We start from the raw sequence: 21,890 nt of genomic DNA, 5'->3' as shown, positions 1-21,890 counted from the left end.
AAGGATCCATATTTATTAATGCTGAACTTGACCTAGCTTGACTGCTCTCCCTTATGTGATGTCATACGCAATTTTTTATTTTTAGGTGGATATATAACAAAAATGACTCCAGATGTTACTGTTGAGTGTATGTAGATCATTTTTTTCCCCCTGAAAAACTAGCATCTATATCATTTTCCCACACTGGAAGTTTCTCCGTAAGTCAAACCTTAAATTCACTGCTGACTAAGTAATGATGGCCGACCTTTGCAGCGAGCTCCCTCTGCCTCTCAGTGGTGATTTCTGTACTGTAGCAGACCTCCTGGTCGACCTCGGGGGGCTGTGGAGACTCGGTCATCTCCTCAGAGACGCAGGACAGCAGGGACTCCTGGCCCACGAGCAAGGTAGACTCCAGTTTCTCCCTCAGCAGGAGGTAGTGTTTGGTCTTCTCCACCTGAGAGGGCAGGAGAAAAACATCACAATCACTGAGAACAGACATGGTCTCTTGCTTTTAGAGAAAACTATACTACTGTACTATTCCCAAAAGCAAGTGACTTCTGGGAATAGTACAACATGGGAAATAGTTCCAGTCTGGTTTCCATCAGAGGGACAGCAGAAATGTCTCTCTACGTTGCTTTCAGCACCGTGAGTCATATACTTTTATTAGATAGTCTGAGGAAATGGCTTCGGATATCTGATACTGAGTAACTATTTAATAGTTTTCTTCCTATTTTTATAATCATATTTGTATCCACTGCTATCTGACTGTGTTCCTCTGTCTTGTGGAGTTCCTCAAGGATCAATCCTGGTTCCTGTCTTATTCTCCTGGCTGTGTCTGTTATCACCCCAGTTTTATGAATTTGTACAGTTCATACTTTTCTCATAGTGTTTCAGAGTTATATCACAAAAAAACAGCACTTGGGTTAGCATCTGGCTTATAACTCAAAAGCCAAGTTCATGAAACCTCACAGCTATTTTATATTCCTAGTTGAGCTTTAAGAAACATGTTATGTGAGTTATTCAGTCCTGTTATTTTAATGAAGAAACACGCAACATGAAGCCAAGAAGCTTTAACCACAATTAGGTCAAAATTCTGCAGTGTTATTATCTCACAGTTTGCAAATATAATACTCTTTCAAAGCTTTCCTTTAATTATCTAAAATAATAAAAGTAGTTTCACTTACGTCTTGAAGAAGGCTAAGTTTCTCTAACTCCCACTGGTGGTCCAGAATGAGGCTGTCACTACGGGGCCTCCATCCAGCCAGGTTCTCCTCTCCGCGGACGTAGGCCACTGAGGTGTCCAGCACCCGCCTGCGCCTCCTCTGCATACCTGGGGTGGAGAGGTGCACAATTAGAACATGTTGCAGAGGCGAGCTTGATGCGAAACAGAACATGTGTCTCGACTCTCACCTGGGCTTCCTGCATCTGCCAAGTTACACAGGCTGACCTCGTAAACTCCAGTTACACGGTTTCTAGAAAGAGAAACAACACTGAGTTCTTCACATAGAAAGAACACAGGAGATAACTGATTGTTAGAAACTGAAGTGTGGCACTCACCCATCTGCCGCTCTCAGGCTTCCCGTACCGAAAAGGTTTCGGATCGAGCGGGAGGCTGAAAGCTTTGTGTCTCGTGAATAGAACACCATGCAGATATCTTTGGTTATGACTGCGGGCTGGGTGCAGTTCTCCATCTGCAATTGATAAAAGTGAAAGATTTCCAACACTGATCCTTCAGATGAATTCACACATCACCTCTGACACACTGAGAGCTATTTCTGCCTCTCATGAATACAGGCACTGTACTGCACTGTACCTCCAAGTAGGCAGAGAGGGTCATGTAGATCTTCTCCCCGTATGGAGTGACTCGGTTTAGCAGCAGGGAGTTGTGCATGGAGCTATCCCAAGCTGCCTCGAAGCGGTAGAAAGTCCTGAGGTTTTCATCCGAGTGAGAAGAAAATGAAATGAGTCAGCAGTCAAATTTCAGTCCTTCCACCTGAACAAGACATTATTTCAAACTAACAACAGAGATGTAAATGTTAAAATCAAGATACATACAAACAATACTTCAATAATCAAAATGACTATACTTAAAGACTGATTCAATATGAATGTTACATCATAAATATTATGCATAATTAATTGAAAAAATGGCATTATGCAGTATTTAAACATCTTTGTAGATGTTCTTTAAAATCTAAGTGCACCAAAAGTGCCTAATGAAATGTCTTTGCATGCAACAGGCTGACTAAGTTGATGATCTGCTTTGTACAAAGTTCACAGAAAAGTAAAAGACAGCTGAGATGACTATTAGTACAGAAAAAAGAGAAGGGGGGGGGGGGGGGAGATGAGGGACAGCCAGACGGGATGAGGGACAGGGCAGTGAAATACCTATGGTCAAGTTCCAAGGAAATGCTGTGAAAGAAGAAATCAGCAAAAGAATAGAAAGTGAGAGTCAGGAAGTATGTTGTGGTTGTGCGCTTGTGTGCCTGGGATGGTGTTTGTCTTTTTTTTTCACACTGTTATCTCGTTGTGTAAACACCGCCATAGATTGTGCAGCTCACCCAGAAGAGACCGTTGAGAAATCCTGCGAGAGGGTCTGATCGACTCCTCTCATCCTGCCCTACCAGTGCAAAAGGTCAAATAACAGCATACGGGCCATTCCTCGAGCAAAGTGCTGCTATCTGTTACGCCTCTGATTTCCTCCGTTTACCTTAATGTACATGATTTTTTTTATTTTTCTCCAGAGGGGAAAATAATCACATGCTGAAACCAGTTATTTCTTTGGCCTGCATCCCAGAACGGCCAATCCAAACAAGTATTGTAAGGACACTAATGTTTCTGTAAGCCATAAAAACTGACTCCTCATGAGGTTTAGATGTTTGGGCCCTCTGGTCCTGGACTGAGGTGACCTTGTGGGAAAGCGAACAATGTTTCACCCATAAGAAAGAAAAACAGCAACGCACTGAGTTGACTCTGTGGCAAAGAGAGCTCGCTGCTCCTTTCTGTGACTGAAAGGGGATTCAGCGTAGACGTAGCCTGTTTTTAGGTAATTAGCAAGTGCATTAACACACACACACACACACACACTCACTCATACGTGACACGCTCACACTTCTTTTCCAGTAGTAGAAAACTGTCAGCTTACACTACAAGGAAGCAATTTCCTCTTTGCGCTATACCAACATGTGCTTCTCTGTGTTTTACTACCTCCTAAAAATGCAGCAGCCAGGATTGAAGTCATGCTGCTGGCGGAACATGTGAGGAGCCGTTTGTTTCTGGTGCTTGGCAGAGTGTCGCCGAGGTACGAGCAAGATTCAAAAGTATTCACAACATCGCAGCAATTTTGGGCTAAGTGCTACTAGTGAGGTAATGGTTCACTGGATTACATTTTAATAGCTGCATTTGAATACGGTGCCAGAGCGGGTACTGTAAATGATGTGATCCATATTACAGCGCTTGAGTAATAGTGTTCCTGTTAATATTGTGTAGCTGTGATGGGAAGTGCTCTCTGTCTCTCTGGGGTTGCATGTAACTAACAAAAACATATTCATGGATTCAAAATATTGCTTCACTGCAAAGGTCAATAATATGAAATTAATAAACAGAGTTGAGAGAGAGGAGCGCAGAAAAATGGCTTGTTTTTCCAGCTTTTTATGAATATTCAAGCTAAGGACAGGATCTCTTTGCCTTTGTTGCTTCAGCTTAACTCTGCAGTAAAAATGGATCACTATCACCACCTGCTGGCGAGAAGCACTAACCACTCTTGCTCACACTGAAATCTTTCAGTTCAACCGCTGTAAACGGAACAAAAAGAGAATTCATTGAAATGACGGCAGCATTTTTAAAATTCCCTTCTCCTACCCCAAAAGTGGAAAGCAAGAGTGACCAAATATTGTTGGGCTTTCTTAAATCAGCAACTGCTGAAGTGGACACAGAGAGTTTGATACTGGCCCCACGACACCTCCAGCAGAGACACAGTCATAGGACAGTCGACGCGAAGCAAAGCGAGCCATGCAGACCCAGTCCATCATAAACCGCAGCCTGATAACAGAACAAACACACACCCAGCGCAGCAGAGAACCGGGGACATGCAGAACCACACCCCATCACTTCTCATGAGAGGGAGAAAAACAAAGAGGCACAGATGAATTGCTGACAGTAATGGCAGAGTAGGAGAGGAGAGGGTAACAAAATCACTGGAGGCTGAGAGGGAATGACAGGGTGTAGAGGACGTTACAGAGACTGGGTGATGTGTTTGTGTAACTTAAGAGCATGAGAAGAGAGGCAAATAATATACCTAGGCATGTCCGAATCAAGAAACTGTCTGCAAAAGCAAAAAACAACATTCCGTTAGTGGACTGGAGGGAGAAAAATGTTAGCATCCATATATACTTTGATGTTAGTCTGGGCAGAGACCACACTGGACCACAGCCTGACCTGGTGCTGAGCCCTTACAGCCAATTCTAGGCCACTGAGGCCACAACAGGAAAAACACTGAGGGCTGAAAACCGCGGGGGTGCAGCACCACGGTCAAACAGAGGCGGGTCGAGCAGGGCCTCTGGACAGGGCTGCAGGGAGCGTTGGGTTGCTTTAAATTGAAACTCAGTAATCACAGGTCTGGGGGAAGGTGCTGCTCATATTGTTAGGTTTGTTTGGAGTGATTGGAAAAGCATAGGGATTAAGCAAATGAGCCAAAATTATACGTTTTCTAGCCAACAAAAAAGTCATACATTAAGCTAGCACAGTATAATAATTTGGGCCAAATATACACACATATTTGTCCACATAACACATTACAAATATACTATAAAGGCATTCTATTTTATACAATCTGCCACTAAGAGTTATTAGGTGTTAATGGTAAGTGATTTTGCATGTTAAAAGACAAACTAATGAAGAGTTATTATTGGCTTTTATGCCAGTAATGACTGTACTTCTTGAATGAACATGTTAGCTCCATAGCATATCAGGTTGTCAAAACACAAGCTCCCGTTATGGTGCCAGGAGACTTGAAAGAAACCTACTGCCCTCTACTGGCCGTAGAGATTGCAGAACAAAATAAAGCAAACATCATATTTTAGCCCCAAACTCAAGAACATTTTTTCTATAAGAGGTCAGAGTTACAAAGAGCTAGATCATCTATTTTGTCCTATGATGAAGCTAAAGATGTGAGCAAAAACATTCAGGGTAAAATGTCAGTATATTAGCATTTATTTCGCGTAGTTTCACTCAGGCTGATGATCCTCCCTGCTGCTCTACAAGAGAGGCTGCACCCAGAAACACCATTTTCATGGCGTCAGAAAAACATTACACACTGTAGGTCAGTGTGTTACTAACAGAGACTTGAACAATGTTCTATCTACAGGCTGTTATTCTTAAATACCAACAATTAATCAGAGGATTCATCCTAGAAGTGATGATGAAATTGTGTAAAATGTCAAGTTTATGCCCCAATATTGATACTGATACTGATACATACTGCTGGATAAATCAGAAAAACATGTAGTTTAATTGTTAATTTGACTGAAGTGTTTCATTCAGCAGCCTCTTGAGGTCTAAAGCAGGTCAGTGTTGGTGTTAGTAGACCGAGAGATGAGACGTTGAGAGGTGAGGTGATAAACAAGGTGAGATGCAACATGTACGGTGCACTGACCAAACAACAAACAGCACAGACTAACATGGAGGGTCGCATAGCCAGCATGGACAAGTGAATTAGTTACTACTCATCTGTGGCAGATTTAGGTTTAAAAAAGCTACGCAAGGGAAATTTGACTGAATTGCTAATGGTCACTCTGGATTTTGTTTGTGTGTCCTCCTGCAATCAGAAAGAGGAAACTGTACTCATGCAGACACAATAACAAAGATTAAAGAAACACAAATTGTGCCTTTTCTGTCATGCTTTTTTTTTTTTTTAAACCCCATTTTTACATGTACAGCTGGTCCATTGTGCCATGCATTTGCTCGTGTGCCGTATTCCAGTGCAGGAGCTGCCACAGCAGTACTTAAGTAGAGTTGACACAAAGAAAAATCGGATCCATAAAGTGCTTTCCAAATTCAGCAATGCTGCCCATCCTTAGAAATAAACAAACATATCTGAGGATATATAGTGAATTCCATATCATATCACATCGATTCCAAGAATGAAACATTTAAAAGGTGGACTGGCCTGATGTTATGCTTCATTTGCAAAGATATGACTTCCATCAAATGTCTACAGCAGTACGTACCGGTCATCTTGCAGGGGCCTCACATACCCAGCAGACAAGATGTTGAGCGAGAGAATATTGGGGTCGATGATGGTCTCGTCAGCTTCAGGGGTGTTGCGAAGACGTCCTAGGAAAAGCACAAGCGACTCATTTAGAACAGCTCCTAGTCAAGGCAATTAACATGGTTGGTCTGAAAACTGAACTTACCCACAACGAGCTCTCGGATGTCCTTCCACTCAATGTCACCTCCTGACTCATGCACGATGGTAACAGTGACTCTCCTCTGGAGGCCCTGTGATTGTCAAGAACAACCAGGAGAGAAGGAAATAAAAAGAGGTGTGACGTTCAATACCTTTTAAAACATTTCAGGTATTATATTGGCTCACAGTGTGATTGACAGACCTGGTGCAGTAGGAATGTGCCATGACAAGGCATTCCTCCTCTGTGGTCCACCACTGCAGGGATGTAGCTGAGAAAGGACACAAATGAAAACAAGCTTCATCTAATGTGCCAGTGATAAACAGTGCTGGAGGCATTTGGTCCAAATGGATCATTATACTTTGTGGAAAGCTCAGGTACGACAGAGGACACTCACTCTCCATTGGCCTCCAGCTCGCAGATCTCAAAGAACACCATGAGATCATATTTGCTGTGGCAGGGTCCTGCCTGCGGGCGGGTCATAGCTGTCAGCTTAGTGGCAGGTACTGCGTTGAAAAGGGAGATAAAGAGGGTGAGACAGGTTGAGGGCGGTCTGGGAGAGGACTAGTGGCTAACAGCAGAGTGCTGCTCTAACCTACAAAGGGAAGAAAAAGGGAAGAAGAAAGGAAATCAGTGATGCGGGGAAAGTCCTGCAGAAGGAGCTAATTTCCTTCTGAAAACGCATAAGCAACTCTGCAGTCCTCTTTTAAAGGAGAATACCACTAAAATTCCAAAATAAAATATTTGCTTCTTTAAATGGTTTTGCTATTTGAGATGTATTCATTAACCTTTACTCGCTCTGGCTCTTGAACAGTATTCCCCTTTAAAACTATCTTTGTTATTGATCTTCTTTGTTTTGTATATACTGTTAATTGACTGCACTCCTCATATTTAAGGTACTGTAGTTCCCCAAAAGAAGTTTGCAGTTAAGACAGAAATTGTGCTGCAAATGTGTCTACAAATATACAGTATAATGTACAGCGTGGATAACATTCCCACCCCATTCAAGAAGAGCTCAAGGAGGGAACTGCAAGGAAAAATCCACCACGCAGGTCGAGAGTAAACACACATAACACCAGAGAGCAAATCCAGTGGAATCCTGATACAGAAAGCTGTCTTTTATATCAAATAGTTTCATTTTTCAAACTTTATTACAGGCTTAATGGTTTGTGACCAGCAGTACCTGTAATATAAACTATAGTAGGTAGATTTTGTTCTTTTTTATGACATTTTATCTCTACAGGAAGGTCGCAGGGTCAGTTACAGAACATCAAACCAGCAGCGGGAGGACGTCTGTGCTACATTTGAGCCATTATTCAGCAAAAGTGATGCTTCAATGTAACACACTGTGCTCTCTGAGATATCTGTTAATGAATTAATTGTAATGTGGCATCACGGTCACTGAGCCACAGACACACCAAGATAAACACTTGATATAAAAAGGCTTTCAGTCACAGGATTCTCTTGGATCTGACATCAGTAACCAACCCGGCTTCTGAGCTTTAATAACTGAACAGATAGAGATGGGTGGAGCTGTCAGCTGAGCTTGCTCGTTTCCTTCCAGTAGGAAGGAAGCAGCCAACCCAGCGGCAGACAGAGCGTGGCCTGACAACGAGTCCACCAGCGCACCATTCAACACATCTGGGACCAGGTATCGGATCAGGTCCAGCGATTTCTCCCGTTCCGGCGAGGCATCAGAATCAACTGCTCATACCCAACAACATGAAGCTAAGATGACATGACTTGCACAGAGACCAGTACAAAGACAATACAACATAAATAAATGGAGGAATTCGAGCAAAGTCATTCAAGCACTGAGTTTACCTGGTTTGGACAGAGGCATCACTCGTGGGAACTGTCTTCTGCAGGGACGTAGCGGACTGGTGGTTGAAATAACAACACATCACGTGTCATTTTCTTTAAAAACACAACAATATACATCATATCTTTGTCTGTGCTGTAATGACTTTATCGACAGATACCTGATGACGTCTTTACAGAGAGGAAGGAAAGGCTGTTTCTGGTAGTGTCCAAAAACCTCAAACACAATTGGCTGAGTCTTGATGTAGTCGACGAAGGATTTAGTGACTTCAACAGCAATCTGCAGAAACAACACGGTGTTGTTAAAGCATTTGACCTGATAAAACATGTCACAACTCATCATTGTACAGGATCCGGTTGGTGCTTCTTACATTCTGCACATGGTAGAAACCTAGCGGGGGGCCACGCCCTGTGTTCTTTAAGGGCTCAGTGGAGAAGGCTTCATCATGGCGGTGGATGAAACTGAAAATTACAAAATGTAATTATTGTGAATTTGTAAACACAATATGATAAATATTGGCACTCATGGAAGTAAAAAAATGTGCAATAAAACCATTTTGATGAACTGCTCACTTGAACTGGCAGAAGATGTCGGCGTATTCTGCGGAGATGCTGGAGGCTTGCAGGACGGTGACCCTGAAGGTAAAGACATTACCAATCCTCAGGTGCTCAAGTGCGTCAAGTGGAGCGTCCAGACTGGCCTTCAGCGGAGCCTCCACCTCATCTGCACCAGCTGGGAGGAACGCAGAAATAAAAACCAAACAGTTTAATGTCTGCATTCAAGGTGGCCGGCCAAGTCGAGCTGATCGTCAGTACGCTTGGTTGTTTTCAGGCACCGTGAACCACAGCTTAGATTCAGGGCACGGAGGTTTTTATTTTGGACCAGTCGGCACTAAGAACCCAGACCATCTCGAGTCTGACGGCATCACTTTGGCAGCTAGGTGTGCCAGATATAGGCCGCTGTTTATCCACATACACACATACTCTCACCCAAACATTCAACACATTCAACCATTCACACGAAAATATGATTACCCGCACATGTGTTGTTGTTGACCTCATCAGCTGACGGTACCATTTCTGCGTTTTGCCCCTCCCCTTCCACTATACGAAGCTCCTCCTGGGATATCCCAGTACGGGACAGTCCGACAGAGCAGGTCTCTGACTGGAACTACAAGAGAAAAGTGCAAAACAAACTGGTTTGCATCTTGAGTGGCGAATCCTGTATGTGCTACATAGGGAAACTTTCTCTACCTTTTCATATTGCTGATCCTCAAATGAGATTTTGGCAGTGCCGGACTGCCTCACTCCTGAGCCGTAGTCGGGAGCTTCCTCATCAGCTGGAGGGAAACACAAAGCACCTTCACTTCACTCCCTCAAGAAGTCCCACACAGTTTGCCCTTCCAAAGCCCTTCCATGCGCTTAGTCTCAATAGAGGAGATGCTAAGGATCCGAGCCTTACCTGATATGGCCTGCACCGCCACTCGGAGGAAGCCCTTCACTTCTCCCTTCTCGCTGACGATGGCCACACGGTGGACGAGAGGAACTGGGTACAGCAGGTTACTCAGATAAACAAAAGCCCTGAACAGGAAGACGGGAGGCGGAGAGAAATGGCACAAGATTAAAAACGACGAAGCTAAGGCGACGCCTCAGACTTTATAAAATTTCACTGGACTGGACAACAGAACACAGAGCTGCAAAGCAACCAAACAGAAGCTGGGACTGCTCTTGCGATGGCCATGGCTGCCCTTTACTATCGCTTTGTTGGGGCTTGTCCTCACCATCTATAACTAATGACATTCTCAGGACAATAATGGGTAACATGCAGTTAACCTTTGTATTGTACTGGTGAAAGCTTGGTGAGGTTAAGGAGCATGTGGGTAAGGGTCAACTCTGAGTTCTTAAAATACTGTAATCCAGCTCACTACTACGCTGGAGGGCAGATTGTTTTCCTCATGATTTTTATTCCTGAAATTAAGTTTCTTTTTTGTGTTATCGAATGATTATACACTACTGCACTAAAATGTGCATCGTAAAGTGCCTCAATATGAAAACACTACACTATATATCAAATGTACAGAGCCCAAAGGACCACTTGAGGCACATCGTATTAGCATTAGATTTGAAAGTACTTCAGGGGTAGTGACAAAGACTATCTTTTGAGAGTATACATGTGGGATCAACTGCACTTTCTCTGTCTTTTTCAATCTCTACATTTCAGCTACAGTTCTTGAGCTTGCAGTCAAGGACCACAGTAGGGGTAGACATTTGGGGGTGGAGAGTGTAAAAAAAGGGACAGGCTTATGACAAGATTGGTGAGGTGCAAAGAAGGCATGCTCAGGACAAAAAACGGGTGAACAAAAATGCTTTCAACTTCTCGACTCAAAGGAATCAAAAGCAAATGGAACAGAAATCATCATACGGCACATGGCTCAGCTTGAATAAAAAAAAATAAAAAAAACTGCCAACAGCTTGATATATTGTGTGCTACACCAAAAAAACCAACGAATGACATCAGAAATCATAGAGCACCTCCTGGGTCGAAGTGATAATTTGTGCAAAGGAGGGGCACTGGTTCATCATCAGACGTATTCAAGTAAAAAAATTGACAAAAAAGGTCAAAATGAAAAGACTTGTGCTCTGGCATGCCTAAAAGAGACAGCTGCAGTAGAAACCAGCTCTTTCATCTTGAGATTTTGAGTCTTCCTTGAACACCACTTTGCTATTTTTTCATACGACTGATTTCCAGGACTCGCTCGTACTTATTCAGGTTTCACAGCATGGTGAGAACATTTCACTGTGGGTTCCTGTGTTATGCAAATCAGAACCTGAATATACTCCATGAGACATGTCAGTGCTTTGGCTCGTGAATAGTCGTCTTTGAAAGCCGCTAGTTTGCATTTCGCCACTCATACGTGAGACACACACCTCAAGCAGCCGTTGAGCATCAACTTTGCTTGGATTTCCATGAAAACAAGGGGAATGACCTGACCAACTCTGAGCTGATATAAAGGTATCGTTTTATACGTCAAATTGAAATATGCAGGTGAAGCATTTTAGTTGAAGCTAATGCGAAAAAACAGCTAGCAAAGAAAGAAACAAAAAAAAAATCAAGCAACAGTCAAATTGGATGAGATTAAGAAACAAAAAAAAACCTTGAAGCCCAGAAATGTCTACACCAGTGTCCACTCAGTGACAGGAATCTGTATCGGTTTGACATTTGAGAACGTTTGAGTCTCAAACATGAGACGCAGTGATGGTGACAACTGAGACAGGGAACAGAAACTAAAGTGGCTAGTTTGACTCGGTGGACTGAGCAAGCAGGAAGTGTTTTAAGAAGATGGAATGGATGGAATTCCAACCATCGAAAAAATTATATAAAAGTCTAAGTGTAACTGTATACTCGATACAGTAAAATATCTAAATATAAAAGATAAAGTTGGTTTCCAAATCGCTGCTTAAGCTTCCAAACTGAAATAAAACTTAAAGTTGATATTACAGGAGCACTTTATAATAAGGTACCGTACTCATTATTAATTACTCTTTATTAGTCATTAGTCACTTATTCTGCCTGACCATATTCTACAACTACTATGCCTTCAACTGGGCAAACAGTTTTTTTCTCAACTACCTCCTTATTAGTGCATACTTTTAGAAAGTAAGGAAGTTGTTGTGCATGAGTACTCATATTATGCTTTGCTCAGTATGGGCCTCATAAGTAAGTTCATTCTCCTTTAAGAACACTTCATAAATTGGCAAATTTTTAATGTGAGTGGTAATAGTGCTGACATTGTTCATCGACCACGACGCAAGTGTCTAACTACCAAAATGAGTTATGAGGCAAACCACATTTGTGAATAGGGAATATATTCTGAGTTATTAGGATTTGATTAAGAGTGATTTGAACACTCATAACATATCACAGTTATTACGTTTTATTGGGGGAGAATATTCTTGCAGTACCACAATATGAGGTCCATACTAAGCAAAGCATATTAAGATCATAATCAATTTACAACAGCTTCCTTATTTACTATCAGTAAGTAGTAATTATCAGGTTATTGATGGAAAACTCAGAGTTAATGATCTAGAAGCTGTTGAATAAGGTGCTTTATAATGACAGGCTGATCAGAATCAGCTGCATCATGGTGAATACGTGTACCTTAATATAAAGTTTTACCAATATCACAACCAAAAGATTACTTGTCGCAACTGGACAGCTCAAACAAAAAGGTAGCCGGCTAACTTTCTGACACGCATCTGCTGCAGAAACCTTGATTATAAGTGCATGTTCCACTAAGTCCACATCACAGTGAGGACCTTGTGGGAACATACTCGTGCTGTATCAGTTCTGTGTTGAGCAAATGTCATCTAGTTGACGTCTATCGAGGGAAACAGACTCTGCGTCTCAGCGTGAAAGAGCTAGTTTCCTCCACCAGCATGCTCCCGAAACCTCACCAACCTTCCCACTACACTGAATAATGGTGAGCGGTCGTAAAAGGGATCCTGGCCTTCGCTGGAGCCTCGGCAGAACTCTCCCTCATCATCATCATCATCATCATCATCATCATCATCATCATCATCCTCTCCCCCGAGCTCCAAGCACGGGTCGTCCAAAAAGATATCATCGTCCAGGTCCTCCAACTCCTCCAACTCCTCCTCCTCCCCTCGACCCTCGTGCTGCGGGTCAGCCAGCTCAGTAATTTCAGAGTTGGAGAGGGTCGGGGACGGGGTGGGATCACTCATGCGCTCGCTCATGCATGTGTTGAAAATGGGGTTTCTGGTGTAGCCAGAGACATGGGAATTAGGTTAGTACAGTTAGAAAGAGAGCACACACTTGTTCAAACACGAGGAGCGTCAGAGCACCATATGGACTGGACCACAGGAGAAAAAACCTGCCTCTGCCAAAACCTGCTTCGACTGCACTGTTTCAGTGGACAGCACACATGGAGAGTACAGATGGGAGAGTGCGAGACAAGCTAACAAAGGTTGTTAGAAGTATTTATGTGCCTTTTTCTGAGGTGGTTTTGTGACGTCCTCCACGCAACCTCATATCCGACAAGGAGCATTTGATGACGTCGTGTGCCTGACTGATGCCGTCAACTTGCTCAGATTGTGCATATTTTTGCAAAAATTTAAATTTTTCCCACAGGAATCAAGTCTTATTAGATCATATTATATCGTACAAATTTACTGACAAACTATCGGGTTTAACTAATATTAGCCAAAGTTGAAAACTGATTATAAAAGACGTTATTTATGGTAAAGGATCATTCAAACACAGTAGAACAACTAGATATAATCAGATGTGGTGCCTTTGGCCACGTGTGCCTGTATTACTCACATATTGTATGAGTTGGAAATCTAAATGAGCTGACAAGCAACATATTTCAAGGGGACATTTTTTCAGATTACTGCCTGATCATTTCTGCTTGTCTTGCAGGCGCTGAACAGCAGTAAAAAGCTTGATATGCTGAATATTATGTAACAGCGGCCATGTGACTGTGTAGGACCCATCTGCAAGAGGGAGATGAGAGAGAGAGAGAGAGAGAGCTTGGCAGAGAGATGGAGGAGGCTGTGTGCCAAGGTGGGAGAGAAAGACACAGCAGGCTCTGAGTAGGAGGACTAAAGAAATCTCAAATGTTTGACGGCCGATTGTTCCCATTAAAGAAGACGGGTCTGGCATCATCTGGCGTGCACCAATCATTTCCATTGATTGTCAAATCCATCCTTGAAGCAGCAAGGCCATGTTCAGGGGAAATATATTCACAATGGCTTCCAGAAAAAAATGGACAAATACATTATTTATACTGTCTGAAAATGAGATATTTGATGAAGCATTCAGAGCATAAATGTCTGGGAACACCAGACTTCTGTATGTAATGACAGAGAGACCACAATGAAGTGGGCGGACTGCTTCATCCTGGTGTCTCCGTCATTATGGCCCATTAGTTGACCACATGCACAATATGTGGCAGTTACAGCCAACAGCCTCCCATTATCCTAAATGGACATGTATGAATAACACTGGGCCTCTGTTTGCTCACTGCTGCTGAGCTCTGCGTGAGTTCAGTGTGAATGCTCTTCCTGTCCTGTCCTGTCTTTCTATCTGCAGCGTACAGGGACGGTGGTGTTCAAGCATTTACCTGCCGACCAGGCGGAACCAGGGGAAGCGGTCATAAAATGGGTCCCCGCCAGTCATCACATTTTCACAGTCTTCAGTGGTATTGTTGGGCACATCAGCGGCGCGATCGTACATCTCTCTCATGAGATCGAGCCTCTGCCTGCAAGAAGCAGCAACCAATTTCCACATGAAGTCATTTCGCTTAAAACAATCACAGCGTGGAGTTAATGAGAAATGTTTATCCAGTGAATACTGTGCTTTGTGTGGATTGATCCCTTAGCAAACACAATGTTGTTTCTACTGTTTATCAAAGACTTCGATATAGATTTTTATTTTATTTGAGGGAATGTTTCAAGGAGACAAATTATTTTTATGAGCAGCCAACAAGAAAAATGCTGAATGACAATATGTCAGCAATATATTGACTTGCTCCATGTTAATGTACCTTAGTTTTTCTAATGTCCAGTAGTGGGTGGCTCCATTTTTCTGGTCCTGCACCTCCACGGCCACAATGGTGCGTGGGAAGTGTCGTATCTCCCTGTCTTTACTCGCCTCTGGGGGCAGCAGGTCTGGAGGCAGGGGGGAATACAGCGTGTCTGTGAGCAGCACAAACTGGAACTGGACCTGTAGGGAAAACAGAAAGCATTTGTGTGATTATGGAGCCATGTCATGACACCAATCTGTGGATATAAGGAGTTGATATGGCAACAACATGCAGGACCTTCTTCTTGAGCTCCACACTGATGGCATTGGCCTCTTTAAGGAAGATGGCATTCCCCCATAACAGGTCCCGGAGAGACGTGAACTGGTAACACTTCCACTTACGAAAGCTCCACACAGCCAGCTCTCTTTCCCTCTCTGTCCATTGCACTGCAGGATTAAAAAGGGATAAAATCAACTACTTATTTCACCACAAACATAGATATGTGTATGTGTCCAATGATTTGCACTACCTTCCTCTTCTGGCTCTTCCTCTTCTTCAGTGACTTCTGGGTAGTAGCGGTCCACTTGTTTCTGAAGAGCCTCCAGCTTGCTCTCATAGTCCTGGACAATAATTATTGAAGAGCAATGTGAAACACATGCAAATAAAAGACGGATACACCTCAAAATAACGCAATCTAACGTCTGGCACCACAAAGCTGCTTGTTACTGTACCAGTCGTTGCTGCTCCAGTAGGTTGTTGGCCTCCTCTCTCTCTTTACGATACTGATCCTCCAACTCCTGCAGCCTGAAGACATGAACACAAGTGGATAACACAGGTTGAGAGAGTGATGCACAACCTCAAAGGAAGCACTAATTTGGTTTGTCATGCCATTTACGGCGCACTGTGCTGGAGGCTTGTATAACGTGGCAGCTTTTAAGATCTCGCTAACCACTGATATTACTCTTCTTTCATTCTTTAGTTGTTGCCCCTGTCTACAATCTGCTCCCTTTCTTATAACAAGTAAAGTTCACCATTTCCCTGAAGTACCTCTGTTCCATTTCCTGTTTCATGTCAATGCCCTGCTTCTCCAGCAGCTCCCTCTGGGCGAAGGCCCAGTCCACAGGCTCCGCCGGGGTCTCAGCACATGGGGTCCTCTCCCTCTCAGCCCTGGCTTGAACAGGGTGGTTGAACCGGAACACATGGCTCTTCCCCAGGATGATGCGATTTCCTGAAGGAGATTTACAAATTTAACGTACAAAGCTCAAAGCATACACACACACAGCGGTACCACATGCATGTTGCTATTACTAGGACATAAAGAAAGGTGAATTCACGGAGCAACGGAGCTTACTGACCCGATTTGAGGACAGTGGGCTCTGTCACTCTCTTTCCGTTGACATAAGTCTCAGCTCCTTCACAGGGCTCCAGGACAACTGCTGCTCAGACACAGAGAAAGCAAAATGAGGCTTCACTTCCTGCTTAGTCCATATCAAACTCTAATAAACACAACTACAAGCAATATAAACATCACCCACTTTCTCCTGTTGGACCGGTAGCGCTGGTAAAGGTGCAGTGCTCATCTTTGATGAAGTGGCCGCTGAGGACTATGTCCTGACGACTGCTGGCGTCTACTCGACCTACCCTAAAAAAGAGCCCGCGATGATATGATGTCAGAGCAAACACTTGAACAGTACAGTGAACTGAACATGCAGCTATTAGAAAGTGACAATATCTAACCTGGTGATCCCGTCTTTAATGTAGTACAGCAGGCACTCAGACATCAGAGGATCCTCGTTGAGGTTCACCAGATGCGGTGTCTGACACAGAACGAGAAATGATTTACTAACTGTAGAAATGAGGTGAGTAATGCACATAAATCATTTATAAACCATATGTTATTTACAATATAACATATGCACCCACTGCACACCAGAGAGCTGGAAAAACAAGCTCTCCCAGATACAAACATCAAATAATCGGCGACAGTTAAAACCATGCAGTCAAATTCACTCCCCACAGATTCACAGCTTGAGTCTTTAATGTAGTCTCTGTTAGATGTTACAGTGCTGCGGGCAATAAATCACTGAAATGGGGGCACTGCCATTATCTTTTCCCCCCATGTTTACACCCATTGCCGCCTTCAGGGAGTGTCTGAAGTGAGTAATGAAGTAGATTTAAGATAACACTTAATGAAAAAGAAAAAAACTCTCAACTGATCTGCCTCAGCGAGGCTCCTATTGAAGTGAGACTCAGAGAGCACTCAGAGAAGGAGACAGCTTTAAACACTTCACAGCTACAAACCTCGTTGGGGGAAAACAGCCCGACTGTGTCGATAAACACAGGCTGGGGCTTTCTAGGGTTATCGGAGGGCTTTGGGGTAAATAAACAAGCATTTTGGTGAATAATTCAAATGATGAGTGTTAGATTACAGCAAATTTTTAGGAGATGTCTAATATTTTCTTACCTTCTTAGGAGAGAACACGCCAACCGTCCCGCCGTCTTCTCGCATTGCTACACCCATTTCTGCCAGCAAGGCCTCTCTGCGGATGGATGTCAGAATCAGTACACAAAGCAGCTTTATGTCAAAATGCTTTAATCATCTATAAAGTTTATGTCCATACTGCAAAATCCCAGTTTTTCCTACTTAAAAACTCTCAGTAGTTATAAAAGAATTATGCATGCTACTCCTTAAATCTGTTCTATGCTTCTTGGTGCAAATCATGGAGTCATTTTAACTACTCTAGAAAAACAGAATCATTAACAATTTTTATAAAATATGTATATTATGTTCTACTAGAATATTAACATTCCACATGTCGTGCTTTAATATTTTCTGTTGTTAGCCTGTTCTCTCACTCTTTTCTATCCCACAATTAAATATTTATATTGTTTGGGACTCTTTTCTAAGAGAAAAAACAGAATCTTACTGAGACAATACAGTAAAATTAATGTGCATATATTGTGTTTCTCACCTTTCCATTCTAATGGCTTCTGTTCTGCGAAGTTTCTCCTCCCAAGTCTCATTGAGTTCAGCAATGATTTTCTCTGTTTCCTGACATTTTAAAAGACAGTGGTGATTAGTGTAAACACGTAAACACATGTCAAGATTCTGGTGTTATATCTTTTATTTTTTGTCAACAAATCCAGTGAAAAAACAAACAAAACTGATGAAATGATCAAAATATCACTTATTGTCTGTGTAAAAAAAGCTGGATATCTTATTCCTCTGTGCCACAGAGCTCCATTGTTGTCCAAAGACGATTAAAAACACAACAATGAGCCACACTGTTGCACTGGTCGATATGTTTCTTAATAAAGACGAACTGTAGGTCATTTTGAGTCATTCCAGATCCAGTGGTCCTGCTGTGTGTGGTACGTGTGTTAAAAACTGCTTTGAGCCACATTTAATAATGAAACTATAGGAGCAATGACCATAAACAGCAAGTCTGGACCTCTGTTGGCTTTAATTCCACATCGCTCTCCCCTCGCTTCCTTTCATCCGTCTACTATCGATTCTCTTCTAACACAGGCGTAAAATACCCCCAAACACTAAGAGATTTATGACTGTGGGTTGGAACAAATGGGTCAGTCTGGGGAAGTCTGACAGTATCGACAAACACACTAATACACTGCAGTTTTTTAAAAGTCTTTTCTTGAGATTTGTTGACAACACAAAAATGTAGAATATTTCCAGCCTTTATGTAGCTGATGTGCATTGTGTACATGACACTGTGTTAATGTATGATATCCAGCGGTCACCTTCAGCCTCTCGATGGCCTCCTCGCTGCCCGGGCTGAACATGATGCGGTCATGCAAACTGGCGATGGACCCGGCACGGCTGGACAAGGCTGAGAGAGACGGAGAGGGACTCATCCCCGTCATGGCATTAGTCACTGTGGAGAGATCATCCCTTTGATTCACAGCTTGGCCTTTATTGTTATTGTTCTTGTAATCGGAAACGTCTGTCGGGGAAGGGCGGGAGCACGGCACGTGTACAAGAAGAGGAGTCGGGGTAATCAATAACAGGGGGTAAAGAAACGCAGAGATGCAAAAAAAAGATCAGGAAGAGAAGAGAAGGGAGAATAGAAAAGAAGAGAAAAAGAAAGAAGATATGTGGCCTGAAACAACTCACAAAAAGTCACAAAGAGAAATTTAAATTGCGAGTACACAAGCGAGAGCAGCACCAGCAGGAAGCCACGCGCAAGAGAGGACCAACTCAAAGGATGCAACAAGGAGGCGTCCAGCCTTAACCAAAGAAAATGCAGCTAGTACAAAAAAAAAAAACTTCAAGCAGAGCATCAAATGCAGGAACGTTCAAGACCAAGAACGTGTCAAACTTCCATAAATTTAGTGTTAATCAGCTCTCTCAGATAATCTACTGTAGCGTGACACAGTGGTTCTACTGCTTATTCCAATCAAGCTTCTTTAACGGCAAGAACAAATTAGTCATCATGTATGGAAAATGAAATAAACAAGCAGGGCCGCCCGTTGTGCCGAGACATAATGACTCATTTGTAATAGGGTCGTATTTCCTGCTGAGAACATTGTGAGGCCAGAACTCTGGATTATTATCTTAAAGCAGCAAGATGCATTTAATGCTCAGTGTGTTCTCAAACATCAGCAAATGTCAAACAAATGACTGAAAGCAGAAATCCATTTCTCTGGCAGTGGATCAGACAAAGTGGTGTATTTGTTTGGACAGCCAGCCGAGGAACCTGCGTCCTCATTGGACAATTTTAAATCAAAATGTATCAAAGTAGATCTGATTTTACATCAAGTTTCACTGCTTTCTGATCAGTGTTTCATCTTGGCATTTCGGCACCTCAAGGGCCTCTGATAAGACTCTACAAAATAAAGAATAGCAACCCTGCAGCTGCTGCTATGGCAACACAGAGTAATAAATTGGGAAAGTGTATCACACCCATCCATCTGGACAGGCTGCTGCCCACCGAGATGGATCACAGAATATTGCCTTCGGAGTGCAGTTAATGAAGTCGTGTATTATAGGAAGACAATAAAAATTCATGGCATCAAATGAGATGACTACCTCAAAAGACCCACATTATGTAAGCTATTATACGCTCTGTGTGATCGAAAGGCTGCATCATCTTACGTATGTTTTCTGTTATTGCTGCCAACAGGAGGCGATAAAGCCAGACAGAGCTGCCAGGGGAATGGGAAGCTACAGTGTCTACGTCGGGGAAATCAAAGATGGGGATGAAGCATATTTTATCGTGGCCCATAATCTTCCATATTGTATTGCTCTGTTTTGTTGCTTTGTGAACAATTAAGCTCCCACTAATGCCACAGCTACTAAGCCATTCGCAGATCTCTGCAGCACCATGACATGGCACGCACTCAGACCTGCACTAAGTGCTCGTTATATTGCATTAACATTAGCTACTGGGATAACTCATTCTTATGATATTGTGGTGCTGCAGAGAACACAGAGAAGCTACTACGAAATGCTCAAAATAAGCACCGGTGATGCTAAGCTGCCACAAGAGCAAAAAAGCAAGAGCCAGAAAAACACACATTTCAAACCCTCTATGTCAGCACTGGTTGCTCGATATGCTGGGAGGAGAAGAGAAAGAGTGACAGAGAGAGAAAGAGAGAGTAAGACAGCGTAACACCTTTAAATAAAAATGTTAATGGATGTGAATATTCCCTAGTTATTTACTGAACACAACATCAATTTGGCTTCACTGCATTTTAATTTCTGATGACATCTTTCTGTCATTTTTCAAATGTTGTCAGTAAATGGCTTTTGGGTTCCGCCATGACAAAACTAAAACACATTTCGTTGCAAATGTGAAGATGCAGCGAAGAAGACGACGAGATGAATTCACTATTTGTTGTTGGCCTGTGTCGATAGCATCTTTTCATTACTCCCCTCATGCCTACTCTTTCTAACTCCACACCTCCAGTCTGTAAAGCAGACTTTTTCTATTAAATGCTCATATTAGCTATCTTGCTCTAAATCTTAGCTTTAGAGGCTAATGCTTGAGACCCCACCCACACCGTTTCCACTTCTGTCTGTGTTATTTCCGGCCACAACGGGAGACTAAACTGCACTCTGTCCATTCTGGTCTCATTGCAGTCTAAAGACAATCAGTACTTGTCCATCTCCATTCACGTCTTCTCATTGATTTCTCTGCACTGACCTTTTAGTTGCCTCTCACTCTGTCTAAATGCACATTAACACACACAATGTTGTGAGGGGGACTGTGTGGGATGAAGTGAGACTGACAGTGTATCATTGAGAACAGTTTCCACACAAACAACAAGAATCTATCAAATCTGAAATTTGAAAATATAGATAAAATAGCACGTACGCCCCAGTAATGCTCCCTTACTCTCAATGATGTCACCCAGGCCCTGCGCACAGAGGAGATCTTTCAGGCGAGACACCTCCTCCTTCAGCTCACGCACCAATCGGTTGTTGGGATCCTCATTGATCACAGCGTTACAGCGAATCTGTTTGGCGCGATCGGCGTACCTGTGGGTGTCAGGGAGGGATCATTGAGCATGCTGACTCAGGTGAGGGAGGAGACAAAAAGGCACACGCACAATCCCAAATCACCCTCCCCGACATTACACATCCACACGATTCTGCAGCCAGTCACTGTTACTCGTGAAGGGTGTTTGATGTGTGAAACTGATGCAAGCCTCTGAGGTAAAACGTGTATTACACAACACGCTGGTGTCGCTGGCGTCAGCGTCCTTCAGACTGCATACAGCAGCTGTGTGGGAGGAAAAAAGATGCAGCAGAGGAGCAGATGTGTCGTCAGATCTCTACCTGAGCGTGCTGAGGGTCTCATCGTAGTTGATGTCAGCTGGACTCAGGGCGGCAACCATTGCAGTGCGAGAATTCCCCCCTGACACGAACAAGGAAAAACACTTCAGTTTGTCGAGAACTAATGGATCAGTAAGAAATAGTGGCATCTAATTAATGAAAGAAATATTGTTGTCATACCCAAATTTTCTCTCAGCAGCCAGGTCAAAACTGAATCTCTGTAGGGGATGAAGCTTTCAACCTTCTTCTTCTTTTTATTCTGTGTGTTCAATTAAAAACACAACATTAAAATCAATGTATTTAATGACGTTAATGTAAAGAAAAACAATAAATAAACAAATT

General features: G+C 42.9%; 1 protein-coding gene across 16 annotated transcripts in view; it reads right to left on the bottom strand.

Moving 5' to 3' along the window:
• kif1aa (kinesin family member 1Aa) overlaps positions 1 to 21,890 on the bottom strand; it is a 37,157-nt gene that overhangs the window by 4,470 nt on the left and 10,797 nt on the right. Inside the window, exons 11-44 of one of the 16 annotated variants that reach the window (XM_030432548.1) lie at positions 21,729 to 21,807; positions 21,552 to 21,630; positions 21,088 to 21,251; positions 20,288 to 20,326; positions 18,512 to 18,714; positions 17,725 to 17,804; positions 17,217 to 17,292; positions 16,490 to 16,569; positions 16,288 to 16,394; positions 16,108 to 16,188; positions 15,800 to 15,980; positions 15,484 to 15,556; positions 15,282 to 15,372; positions 15,050 to 15,198; positions 14,774 to 14,952; positions 14,351 to 14,488; positions 12,667 to 12,984; positions 9,667 to 9,785; positions 9,459 to 9,565; positions 9,246 to 9,375; positions 8,778 to 8,937; positions 8,576 to 8,666; positions 8,366 to 8,484; positions 8,208 to 8,263; positions 6,781 to 6,889; positions 6,588 to 6,654; positions 6,393 to 6,477; positions 6,207 to 6,312; positions 4,277 to 4,303; positions 1,793 to 1,907; positions 1,537 to 1,670; positions 1,390 to 1,451; positions 1,164 to 1,309; positions 245 to 433 (exon numbers count right to left, since the gene is read on the bottom strand). In XM_030432548.1, the coding sequence (XP_030288408.1) occupies positions 245 to 433; positions 1,164 to 1,309; positions 1,390 to 1,451; positions 1,537 to 1,670; positions 1,793 to 1,907; positions 4,277 to 4,303; positions 6,207 to 6,312; positions 6,393 to 6,477; positions 6,588 to 6,654; positions 6,781 to 6,889; positions 8,208 to 8,263; positions 8,366 to 8,484; positions 8,576 to 8,666; positions 8,778 to 8,937; positions 9,246 to 9,375; positions 9,459 to 9,565; positions 9,667 to 9,785; positions 12,667 to 12,984; positions 14,351 to 14,488; positions 14,774 to 14,952; positions 15,050 to 15,198; positions 15,282 to 15,372; positions 15,484 to 15,556; positions 15,800 to 15,980; positions 16,108 to 16,188; positions 16,288 to 16,394; positions 16,490 to 16,569; positions 17,217 to 17,292; positions 17,725 to 17,804; positions 18,512 to 18,714; positions 20,288 to 20,326; positions 21,088 to 21,251; positions 21,552 to 21,630; positions 21,729 to 21,807 (3,939 nt within the window). Of the gene's footprint in view, positions 1 to 244; positions 434 to 1,163; positions 1,310 to 1,389; positions 1,452 to 1,536; positions 1,671 to 1,792; positions 1,908 to 2,367; positions 2,392 to 4,276; positions 4,304 to 6,206; positions 6,313 to 6,392; positions 6,478 to 6,587; positions 6,655 to 6,780; positions 6,890 to 8,207; positions 8,264 to 8,365; positions 8,485 to 8,575; positions 8,667 to 8,777; positions 8,938 to 9,245; positions 9,376 to 9,458; positions 9,566 to 9,666; positions 9,786 to 12,666; positions 12,985 to 14,350; positions 14,489 to 14,773; positions 14,953 to 15,049; positions 15,199 to 15,281; positions 15,373 to 15,483; positions 15,557 to 15,799; positions 15,981 to 16,107; positions 16,189 to 16,287; positions 16,395 to 16,489; positions 16,570 to 17,216; positions 17,293 to 17,724; positions 17,805 to 18,511; positions 18,715 to 20,287; positions 20,327 to 21,087; positions 21,252 to 21,551; positions 21,631 to 21,728; positions 21,808 to 21,890 lie in introns of all 16 variants that reach the window. The other 15 variants (XM_030432549.1, XM_030432551.1, XM_030432560.1 and 12 more) reach the window with 15 other exon arrangements.

Source organism: Sparus aurata, chromosome 11 (assembly GCF_900880675.1).
Source record: "Sparus aurata chromosome 11, fSpaAur1.1, whole genome shotgun sequence".
Taxonomy (NCBI): Eukaryota; Metazoa; Chordata; class Actinopteri; order Spariformes; family Sparidae; genus Sparus; species Sparus aurata.
The sequence above is the reverse complement of the archived record's forward strand: the minus strand, read 5'-3'. Positions and strand labels throughout refer to the sequence as shown.